General features: G+C 44.9%; 1 protein-coding gene across 2 annotated transcripts in view; it reads right to left on the bottom strand.

The window, feature by feature from the left end:
* Positions 1 to 12,186, bottom strand: part of GBA1 (glucosylceramidase beta 1) — a 209,805-nt gene that overhangs the window by 97,723 nt on the left and 99,896 nt on the right. For both annotated transcript variants that reach the window (XM_053703377.1, XM_053703368.1), the window contains exons 5-6: positions 4,905 to 5,038; positions 4,639 to 4,811 (exon numbers count right to left, since the gene is read on the bottom strand). In XM_053703377.1, coding sequence (XP_053559352.1) covers positions 4,639 to 4,811; positions 4,905 to 5,038 — 307 coding nt within the window. The remainder of the gene's footprint in view (positions 1 to 4,638; positions 4,812 to 4,904; positions 5,039 to 12,186) is intronic.

Below are 12,186 nucleotides of genomic sequence, written 5' to 3'. Positions count from 1 at the left end.
TCGATAGGATCAAGCGTTCAATCTCCAAGCAGTCAGCTGGAGTGAAACCAGGTTCGGATGTTCGAACGGACCCTGAACAAGAAGGTCTCGTCTCAAAGGTAGCTTCCAAGGTGGAGCCGATGACATATTCACCAGATCTGCATACCAAGTCCTGCGTGGCCACGCAGGAGCTATCAAGATCACCGACGCCCTCTCCTGATTGATCCTGGCTACCAGCCTGGGGATGAGAGGAAACGGCGGGAACACATAAGCTAGTTTGAAGGTCCAAGGTGCTACTAGTGCATCCACTAGAGCCGCCTTGGGATCCCTGGATCTGGACCCGTAGCAAGGAACTTTGAAGTTCTGACGAGAGGCCATCAGATCCATGTCTGGAATGCCCCACAGCTGAGTGACTTGGGCAAAGATTTCCGGATGGAGTTCCCACTCCCCCGGATGCAATGTCTGACGACTCAGAAAATCCGCTTCCCAATTTTCCACTCCTGGGATGTGGATAGCAGACAGGTGGCAGGAGTGAGACTCCGCCCATAGAATGATTTTGGTCACTTCTTCCATCGCCAGGGAACTCCCCCTGATGGTTGATGTACGCAACAGTTGTCATGTTGTCTGATTGAAACCGTATGAACTTGGCCCTCGCTAGCTGAGGCCAAGCCTTGAGAGCATTGAATATCGCTCTCAGTTCCAGAATATTTATCGGTAGAAGAGATTCTTCCCGAGACCAAAGACCCTGAGCTTTCAGGGATCCCCAGACCGCGCCCCAGCCCATCAGACTGGCGTCGGTCGTGACAATGACCCACTCTGGTCTGCGGAATGTCATCCCTCGTGACAGGTTGTCCAGGGACAGCCACCAACGGAGTGAGTCTCTGGTCTTCTGATTTACTTGTATCTTCGGAGACAAGTCTGTATAGTCCCCATTCCACTGACTGAGCATGCACAGTTGTAATGGTCTTAGATGAATGCGAGCAAAAGGAACTATGTCCATTGCCGCTACCATCAACCCGATCACTTCCATGCACTGAGCTATGGAAGGAAGAGGAACGGAATGAAGTATCCGACAAGAGTCTAGAAGCTTTGTTTTTCTGGCCTCTGTCAGAAATATCCTCATTTCTAAGGAGTCTATTATTGTTCCCAAGAAGGGAACCCTTGTTGACGGAGATAGAGAACTCTTTTCCACGTTCACTTTCCATCCGTGAGATCTGAGAAAGGCCAGGACTATGTCCGTGTGAGCCTTTGCTTGAGTAAGGGACGACGCTTGAATTAGAATGTCGTCCAAGTAAGGTACTACAGCAATGCCCCTTGGTCTTAGCACAGCTAGAAGGGACCCTAGTACCTTTGTGAAAATCCTTGGAGCAGTGGCTAATCCGAAAGGAAGCGCCACAAACTGGTAATGCTTGTCCAGGAATGCGAACCTTAGGAACCGATGATGTTCCTTGTGGATAGGAATATGTAGATACGCATCCTTTAAATCCACCGTGGTCATGAATTGACCTTCCTGGATGGAAGGAAGAATAGTTCGAATGGTTTCCATCTTGAACGATGGAACCTTGAGAAACTTGTTTAAGATCTTGAGATCTAAGATTGGTCTGAACGTTCCCTCTTTTTTGGGAACTATGAACAGATTAGAGTAGAACCCCATCCCTTGTTCTCTTAATGGAACAGGATGAATCACTCCCATTTTTAACAGGTCTTCTACACAATGTAAGAATGCCTGTCTTTTTATGTGGTCTGAAGACAACTGAGACCTGTGGAACCTCCCCCTTGGGGGAAGCCCCTTGAATTCCAGAAGATAACCTTGGGAGACTACTTCTAGTGCCCAAGGATCCAGAACATCTCTTGCCCAAGCCTGAGCGAAGAGAGAGAGTCTGCCCCCCACCAGATCCGGTCCCGGATCGGGGGCCAACATTTCATGCTGTCTTGGTAGCAGTGGCAGGTTTCTTGGCCTGTTTTCCCTTGTTCCAGCCTTGCATTGGTCTCCAAGCTGGCTTGGCTTGAGAAGTATTACCCTCTTGCTTAGAGGACGTAGCACTTTGGGCTGGTCCGTTTCTACGAAAGGGACGAAAATTAGGTTTATTTTTTGTCTTGAAAGGCCGATCCTGAGGAAGGGCGTGGCCCTTACCCCCAGTGATATCAGAGATAATCTCTTTCAAGTCAGGGCCAAACAGCGTTTTCCCCTTGAAAGGAATGTTAAGTAGCTTGTTCTTGGAAGACGCATCAGCCGACCAAGATTTCAACCAAAGCGCTCTGCGCGCCACAATAGCAAACCCAGAATTCTTAGCCGCTAATTTAGCCAATTGCAAAGTGGCGTCTAGGGTAAAAGAATTAGCCAATTTGAGAGCATTGATTCTGTCCATAATCTCCTCATAAGGAGGAGAATCACTATCGACCGCCTTTATCAGCTCATCGAACCAGAAACATGCGGCTGTAGCGACAGGGACAACGCATGAAATTGGTTGTAGAAGGTAACCCTGCTGAACAAACATCTTTTTAAGCAAACCTTCTAATTTTTTATCCATAGGATCTTTGAAAGCACAACTATCCTCTATGGGTATAGTGGTGCGTTTGTTTAAAGTGGAAACCGCTCCCTCGACCTTGGGGACTGTCTGCCATAAGTCCTTTCTGGGGTCGACCATAGGAAACAATTTTTTAAATATGGGGGGAGGGACGAAAGGAATACCGGGCCTTTCCCATTCTTTATTAACAATGTCCGCCACCCGCTTGGGTATAGGAAAAGCTTCTGGGAGCCCCGGCACCTCTAGGAACTTGTCCATTTTACATAGTTTCTCTGGGATGACCAACTTGTCACAATCATCCAGAGTGGATAATACCTCCTTAAGCAGAATGCGGAGATGTTCCAACTTAAATTTAAATGTAATCACATCAGGTTCAGCTTGTTGAGAAATGTTCCCTGAATCAGTAATTTCTCCCTCAGACAAAACCTCCCTGGCCCCATCAGACTGGGTTAGGGGCCCTTCAGAAACATTATTATTAGCGTCGTCATGCTCTTCAGTATCTAAAACAGAGCAGTCGCGCTTACGCTGATAAGTGTTCATTTTGGCTAAAATGTTTTTGACAGAATTGTCCATTACAGCCGTTAATTGTTGCATAGTAAGGAGTATTGGCGCGCTAGATGTACTAGGGGCCTCCTGAGTGGGCAAGACTCGTGTAGACGAAGGAGGGAATGATGCAGTACCATGCTTACTCCCCTCACTTGAGGAATCATCTTGGGCATCATTGTCATTGTCACATAAATCACATTTATTTAAATGAATAGGAATTCTGGCTTCCCCACATTCAGAACACAGTCTATCTGGTAGTTCAGACATGTTAAACAGGCATAAACTTGATAACAAAGTACAAAAAACGTTTTAAAATAAAACCGTTACTGTCACTTTAAATTTTAAACTGAACACACTTTATTACTGCAATTGCGAAAAAACATGAAGGAATTGTTCAAAATTCACCAAATCTTCACCACAGTGTCTTAAAGCCTTAAAAGTATTGCACACCAAATTTGGAAGCTTTAACCCTTAAAATAACGGAACCGGAGCCGTTTTTAACTTTAACCCCTTTACAGTCCCTGGTATCTGCTTTGCTGAGACCCAACCAAGCCCAAAGGGGAATACGATACCAAATGACGCCTTCAGAAAGTCTTTTCTAAGTATCAGAGCTCCTCTCACATGCGACTGCATGCCATGCCTCTCAAAAACAAGTGCGCAACACCGGCGCGAAAATGAGACTCTGCCTATGCTTTGGGAAAGCCCCTAAAGAATAAGGTGTCTAAAACAGTGCCTGCCGATATTATTATATCAAAAAACCCAAATAAAATGATTCCTCAAGGCTAAATATGTGTTAATAATGAATCGATTTAGCCCAGAAAAAGTCTACAGTCTTAATAAGCCCATGTGAAGCCCTTATTTACAATCGTAATAAACATGGCTTACCGGATCCCATAGGGAAAATGACAGCTTCCAGCATTACATCGTCTTGTTAGAATGTGTCATACCTCAAGCAGCAAGAGACTGCACACTGTTCCCCCAACTGAAGTTAATTGCTCTCAACAGTCCTGTGTGGAACAGCCATGGATTTTAGTGACGGTTGCTAAAATCATTTTCCTCATACAAACAGAAATCTTCATCTCTTTTCTGTTTCTGAGTAAATAGTACATACCAGCACTATTTCAAAATAACAAACTCTTGATTGAATAATAAAAACTACAGTTAAACACTAAAAAACTCTAAGCCATCTCCGTGGAGATGTTGCCTGTACAACGGCAAAGAGAATGACAGGGGTAGGCGGAGCCTAGGAGGGATCATGTGACCAGCTTTGCTGGGCTCTTTGCCATTTCCTGTTGGGGAAGAGAATATCCCACAAGTAAGGATGACGCCGTGGACCGGACACACCTATGTTGGAGAAATGCTGTTGTCTATATGAAGTAACAATTAACCCTGATGAAATATTTTTTGGATAACATTTTTTTAAGTAAAAGCTGATTACATTTCACCTAAAACCTAGGTATTTGTGATGACTGGCTGATAATACAACCTCTATAGCTGTACTGGTAGACTTTGACATCCAACACATATATTTACAAAAAATATTCTATTCACTTTAAGACACCAGAAGATATTTGGTAGCATTTACCTTATGAAGTAGCTGGCCCAGGTTTTATGGTATTTATCCCCTGCATTTCCTTTCAGGGTTCCCTTTCCAGTCACCGCCCCATTTGTCTTCATCCATGGTGGTGCTGTCCAGGGACTGGCAAAGAGGGAGATCGGTCTTTTGGATAAAGCCTTTGCTTTTTGGATTAATGGGATCTAAAAAGTAAAGCGTACATAGATATACATAGATCGACAATTCACTTTTTTCATAATTTAACCCCCCTGGGGGGCACAACGCAGTTAACTCACCTTTAACTGAGTATCCTCAGACTGCAGGCTGAAAGTCTCCAACTTAAAGTCTTCTGGAGTGTCAAGATAGGTGTATATACGTGATGAGAAATCGCAACTTGCTATGGGGACACGCAGAATATTGTACCCAATACCTACAGGGCACAAAACAAAGAAATAGTAAATGTAGCTTTTTAATAGCTGACTTCAAAGCATACACATATCGCTCAGCAAATAAATGCTCATTTCAACTAAATACCAAGGGCTAGACCACACAAGTTATTAAGGAGACATTCTGATACATTCTAGAGCAATTTTTACATTACAGACTATAGCTAACTGTGGCCTCATTTCTAGTGCTGTTATAAACTGTGTAAACTGGTAGTAACAAACCATCTCCATAGACTTGTTGTTACTACCAGTTTACACAATTACACCAGCAATGGAAACCCACTTGGTATGTTCCAATGGAAGTCCCACTTGGGAGCTGCATACCTTGTATCTCCTGAACTAAACATAGAGCAGGTCATGTGACTGCTGCTCCCAATTAGTTCCCTAGCGGTTTTCAGTTCAAGAGTTACAATGCTTGCCACACCCAAGCAGGATTTTACTGCCAAAATGTGTTAAACATATAGGTAAATTAGCACTCCTGCTTGTATGGGGGAGGGCCTGGGGAAGCACAACTTGCAGAGGTATATTACAAAAACAGAATTTATGTTTACCTGATAAATTTCTTTCTCGTACGGTGTATCCGGTCCACGGCTTCATCCTTACTTGTGGGATATTCTCAATCCCTACAGGAAGTGGCAAAGAGAGCACACAGCAGAGCTGTCCATATAGCTCCCCTCAGGCTCCACCCCCCCAGTCATTCGACCAACGGTTAGGAGAAAAAGGAGAACCATAGGGTGCAGTGGTGACTGTAGTTTACAAAAATAAATTTAAACCTGACCAAAATGGCAGGGTGGGCCGTGGACCGGATACACCGTAGGAGAAAGAAATTTATCAGGTAAACATAAATTCGGTTTTCTCCTACATTGGTATATCCAGTCCACGGCTTCATCCTTACTTGTGGGAACCAATACCAAAGCTTTAGGACACGGATGAAGGGAGGGAACAAGTCAGGTAACCTAAACGGAAGGCACCACTGCTTGCAAAACCTTTCTCCCAAAAATAGCCTCCGAAGAAGCAAAAACAGAATTTATGTTTACCTGATAAATTACTTTCTCCAACGGTGTGTCCGGTCCACGGCGTCATCCTTACTTGTGGGATATTCTCCTCCCCAACAGGAAATGGCAAAGAGCCCAGCAAAGCTGGTAACATGATCCCTCCTAGGCTCCGCCTACCCCAGTCATTCGACCGACGTTAAGGAGGAATATTTGCATAGGAGAAACCATATGATACCGTGGTGACTGTAGTTAAAGAAAATAAATTATCAGACCTGATTAAAAAAACCAGGGCGGGCCGTGGACCGGACACACCGTTGGAGAAAGTAATTTATCAGGTAAACATAAATTCTGTTTTCTCCAACATAGGTGTGTCCGGTCCACGGCGTCATCCTTACTTGTGGGAACCAATACCAAAGCTTTAGGACACGGATGAAGGGAGGGAGCAAATCAGGTCACCTAAATGGAAGGCACCACGGCTTGCAAAACCTTTCTCCCAAAAATAGCCTCAGAAGAAGCAAAAGTATCAAACTTGTAAAATTTGGTAAAAGTGTGCAGTGAAGACCAAGTCGCTGCCCTACATATCTGATCAACAGAAGCCTCGTTCTTGAAGGCCCATGTGGAAGCCACAGCCCTAGTGGAATGAGCTGTGATTCTTTCGGGAGGCTGCCGTCCGGCAGTCTCGTAAGCCAATCTGATGATGCTTTTAATCCAAAAAGAGAGAGAGGTAGAAGTTGCTTTTTGACCTCTCCTTTTACCAGAATAAACAACAAACAAGGAAGATGTTTGTCTAAAATCCTTTGTAGCATCTAAATAGAATTTTAGAGCGCGAACAACATCCAAATTGTGCAACAAACGTTCCTTCTTTGAAACTGGTTTCGGACACAGAGAAGGTACGATAATCTCCTGGTTAATGTTTTTGTTAGAAACAACTTTTGGAAGAAAACCAGGTTTAGTACGTAAAACCACCTTATCTGCATGGAACACCAGATAAGGAGGAGAACACTGCAGAGCAGATAATTCTGAAACTCTTCTAGCAGAAGAGATTGCAACTAAAAACAAAACTTTCCAAGATAATAACTTAATATCAACGGAATGTAAGGGTTCAAACGGAACCCCCTGAAGAACTGAAAGAACTAAATTGAGACTCCAAGGAGGAGTCAAAGGTTTGTAAACAGGCTTAATTCTAACCAGAGCCTGAACAAAGGCTTGAACATCTGGCACAGCTGCCAGCTTTTTGTGAAGTAACACAGACAAGGCAGAAATCTGTCCCTTCAGGGAACTTGCAGATAATCCTTTTTCCAATCCTTCTTGAAGGAAGGATAGAATCTTAGGAATCTTAACCTTGTCCCAAGGGAATCCTTTAGATTCACACCAACAGATATATTTTTTCCAAATTTTGTGGTAAATTTTTCTAGTTACAGGCTTTCTGGCCTGAACAAGAGTATCGATAACAGAATCTGAGAACCCTCGCTTCGATAAGATCAAGCGTTCAATCTCCAAGCAGTCAGCTGGAGTGAAACCAGGTTCGGATGTTCGAACGGACCCTGAACAAGAAGGTCTCGTCTCAAAGGTAGCTTCCAAGGTGGAGCCGATGACATATTCACCAGATCTGCATACCAAGTCCTGCGTGGCCACGCAGGAGCTATCAAGATCACCGACGCCCTCTCCTGATTGATCCTGGCTACCAGCCTGGGGATGAGAGGAAACGGCGGGAACACATAAGCTAGTTTGAAAGTCCAAGGTGCTACTAGTGCATCCACTAGAGCCGCCTTGGGATCCCTGGATCTGGACCCGTAGCAAGGAACTTTGAAGTTCTGACGAGAGGCCATCAGATCCATGTCTGGAATGCCCCACAGCTGAGTGACTTGGGCAAAGATTTCCGGATGGAGTTCCCACTCCCCCGGATGCAATGTCTGACGACTCAGAAAATCCGCTTCCCAATTTTCCACTCCTGGGATGTGGATAGCGGACAGGTGGCAGGAGTGAGACTCCGCCCATAGAATGATTTTGGTCACTTCTTCCATCGCTAGAGAACTCCTTGTTCCCCCCTGATGGTTGATGTACGCAACAGTTGTCATGTTGTCTGATTGAAACCGTATGAACTTGGCCCTCGCTAGCTGAGGCCAAGCCTTGAGAGTATTGAATATCGCTCTCAGTTCCAGAATATTTATCGGTAGAAGAGATTCTTCCCGAGACCAAAGACCCTGAGCTTTCAGGGCTCCCCAGACCGCGCCCCAGCCCATCAGACTGGCGTCTGTCGTGACAATGACCCACTCTGGTCTGCGGAATGTCATCCCTTGTGACAGGTTGTCCAGGGACAGCCACCAACGGAGTGAGTCTCTGGTCCTCTGATTTACTTGTATCTTCGGAGACAAGTCTGTATAATCCCCATTCCACTGACTGAGCATGCACAGTTGTAATGGTCTTAGATGAATGCGCGCAAAAGGAACTATGTCCATTGCCGCTACCATCAACCCGATCACTTCCATGCACTGAGCTATGGAAGGAAGAGGAACGGAATGAAGTATCCGACAAGAGTCTAGAAGCTTTGTTTTTCTGGCCTCTGTCAGAAATATCCTCATTTCTAAGGAGTCTATTATTGTTCCCAAGAAGGGAACCCTTGTTGACGGAGATAGAGAACTCTTTTCCACGTTCACTTTCCATCCGTGAGATCTGAGAAAGGCCAGGACGATGTCCGTGTGAGCCTTTGCTTGAGGAAGGGACGACGCTTGAATCAGAATGTCGTCCAAGTAAGGTACTACAGCAATGCCCCTTGGTCTTAGCACAGCTAGAAGGGACCCTAGTACCTTTGTGAAAATCCTTGGAGCAGTGGCTAATCCGAAAGGAAGCGCCACGAACTGGTAATGCTTGTCCAGGAATGCGAACCTTAGGAACCGATGATGTTCCTTGTGGATAGGAATATGTAGATACGCATCCTTTAAATCCACCGTGGTCATGAATTGACCTTCCTGGATGGAAGGAAGAATACTTCGAATGGTTTCCATCTTGAACGATGGAACCTTGAGAAACTTGTTTAAGATCTTGAGATCTAAGATTGGTCTGAACGTTCCCTCTTTTTTGGGAACTATGAACAGATTGGAGTAGAACCCCATCCCTTGTTCTCTTAATGGAACAGGATGAATCACTCCCATTTTTAACAGGTCTTCTACACAATGTAAGAATGCCTGTCTTTTTATGTGGTCTAAAGACAACTGAGACCTGTGGAACCTCCCCCTTGGGGGAAGTCCCTTGAATTCCAGAAGATAACCTTGGGAGACTATTTCTAGCGCCCAAGGATCCAGAACATCTCTTGCCCAAGCCTGAGCGAAGAGAGAGAGTCTGCCCCCCACCAGATCCGGTCCCGGATCGGGGGCCAACATTTCATGCAGTCTTGGTAGCAGTGGCAGGTTTCTTGGCCTGCTTTCCCTTGTTCCAGCCTTGCATTGGTCTCCAAGCTGGCTTGGCTTGAGAAGTATTACCCTCTTGCTTAGAGGACGTAGCACCTCGGGCTGGTCCGTTTCTACGAAAGGGACGAAAATTAGGTTTATTTTTTGCCTTGAAAGGCCGATCCTGAGGAAGGGCGTGGCCCTTACCCCCAGTGATATCAGAGATAATCTCTTTCAAGTCAGGGCCAAACAGCGTTTTCCCCTTGAAAGGAATGTTAAGTAGCTTGTTCTTGGAAGACGCATCAGCCGACCAAGATTTCAACCAAAGCGCTCTGCGCGCCACAATAGCAAACCCAGAATTCTTAGCCGCTAACCTAGCCAATTGCAAAGTGGCGTCTAGGGTGAAAGAATTAGCCAATTTGAGAGCATTGATTCTGTCCATAATCTCCTCATAAGGAGGAGAATCACTATCGACCGCCTTTATCAGCTCATCGAACCAGAAACATGCGGCTGTAGCGACAGGGACAATGCATGCAATTGGTTGTAGAAGGTAACCCTGCTGAACAAACATCTTTTTAAGCAAACCTTCTAATTTTTTATCCATAGGATCTTTGAAAGCACAACTATCCTCTATGGGTATAGTGGTGCGTTTGTTTAAAGTGGAAACCGCCCCCTCGACCTTGGGGACTGTCTGCCATAAGTCCTTTCTAGGGTCGACCAAAGGAAACAATTTTTTAAATATGGGGGGAGGGACGAAAGGAATACCGGGCCGTTCCCATTCTTTATTAACAATGTCCGCCACCCGCTTGGGTATAGGAAAAGCTTCTGGGAGCCCCGGCACCTCTAGGAACTTGTCCATTTTACATAGTTTCTCTGGGATGACCAACTTGTCACAATCATCCAGAGTGGATAATACCTCCTTAAGCAGAATGCGGAGATGTTCCAACTTAAATTTAAATGCAATCACATCAGGTTCAGCCTGTTGAGAAATGTTCCCTGAATCAGTAATTTCTCCCTCAGACAAAACTTCCCTGGCCCTATCAGACTGGGTTAGGGGCCCTTCAGAGATATTAGTATCAGCGTTGCCATGCTCTTCAGTATCTAAAACAGAGCAGCCGCGCTTACGCTGACAAGTGTTCATTTGGGCTAAAATGTTTTTGACAGAATTATCCATTACAGCCGTTAATTGTTGCATAGTAAGGAGTATTGGCGCGCTAGATGTACTAGGGGCCTCCTGAGTGGGCAAGACTCGTGTAGACGAAGGAGGGAATGATGCAGTACCATGCTTACTCCCCTCACTTGAGGAATCATCTTGGGCATCATTGTCATTATCACATAAATCACATTTATTTAAATGAATAGGAATTCTGGCTTCCCCACATTCAGAACACAGTCTATCTGGTAGTTCAGACATGTTAAACAGGCATAAACTTGATAACAAGTACAAAAAACGTTTTAAAAACAGAATTTATGTTTACCTGATAAATTACTTTCTCCAACGGTGTGTCCGGTCCACGGCGTCATCCTTACTTGTGGGATATTCTCTTCCCCAACAGGAAATGGCAAAGAGCCCAGCAAAGCTGGTCACATGATCCCTCCTAGGCTCCGCCTACCCCAGTCATTCGACCGACGTTAAGGAGGAATATTTGCATAGGAGAAACCATATGGTACCGTGGTGACTGTAGTTAAAGAAAATAAATTATCAGACCTGATTAAAAAAACCAGGGCGGGCCGTGGACCGGACACACCGTTGGAGAAAGTAATTTATCAGGTAAACATAAATTCTGTTTTCTCCAACATAGGTGTGTCCGGTCCACGGCGTCATCCTTACTTGTGGGAACCAATACCAAAGCTTTAGGACACGGATGAAGGGAGGGAGCAAATCAGGTCACCTAAATGGAAGGCACCACGGCTTGCAAAACCTTTCTCCCAAAAATAGCCTCAGAAGAAGCAAAAGTATCAAACTTGTAAAATTTGGTAAAAGTGTGCAGTGAAGACCAAGTCGCTGCCCTACATATCTGATCAACAGAAGCCTCGTTCTTGAAGGCCCATGTGGAAGCCACAGCCCTAGTGGAATGAGCTGTGATTCTTTCGGGAGGCTGCCGTCCGGCAGTCTCGTAAGCCAATCTGATGATGCTCTTAATCCAAAAAGAGAGAGAGGTAGAAGTTGCTTTTTGACCTCTCCTTTTACCGGAATAAACCACAAACAAGGAAGATGTTAGTCTAAAATCCTTTGTAGCATCTAAATAGAATTTTAGAGCGCGAACAACATCCAAATTGTGTAACAAACGTTCCTTCTTTGAAACTGGTTTCGGACACAGAGAAGGTACGATAATCTCCTGGTTAATGTTTTTGTTAGAAACAACCTTCGGAAGAAAACCAGGTTTAGTACGCAAAACCACCTTATCTGCATGGAACACCAGATAAGGAGGAGAACACTGCAGAGCAGATAATTCTGAAACTCTTCTAGCAGAAGAAATTGCAACCAAAAACAAAACTTTCCAAGATAATAATTTAATATCAACGGAATGCAAGGGTTCAAACGGAACCCCCTGAAGAACTGAAAGAACTAAATTGAGACTCCAAGGAGGAGTCAAAGGTTTGTAAACAGGCTTGATTCTAACCAGAGCCTGAACAAAGGCTTGAACATCTGGCACAGTTGCCAGTTTTTTGTGAAGTAACACCGACAAGGCGGAAATCTGTCCCTTCAGGGAACTTGCAGATAATCCTTTTTCCAATCCTTCTTGAAGG

The sequence above is a fragment of the Bombina bombina genome, chromosome 1, assembly GCF_027579735.1.
Source record: "Bombina bombina isolate aBomBom1 chromosome 1, aBomBom1.pri, whole genome shotgun sequence".
NCBI classification, from domain to species: domain Eukaryota; kingdom Metazoa; phylum Chordata; class Amphibia; order Anura; family Bombinatoridae; genus Bombina; species Bombina bombina.
This window is presented reverse-complemented; position numbering and strand designations above follow the sequence as displayed.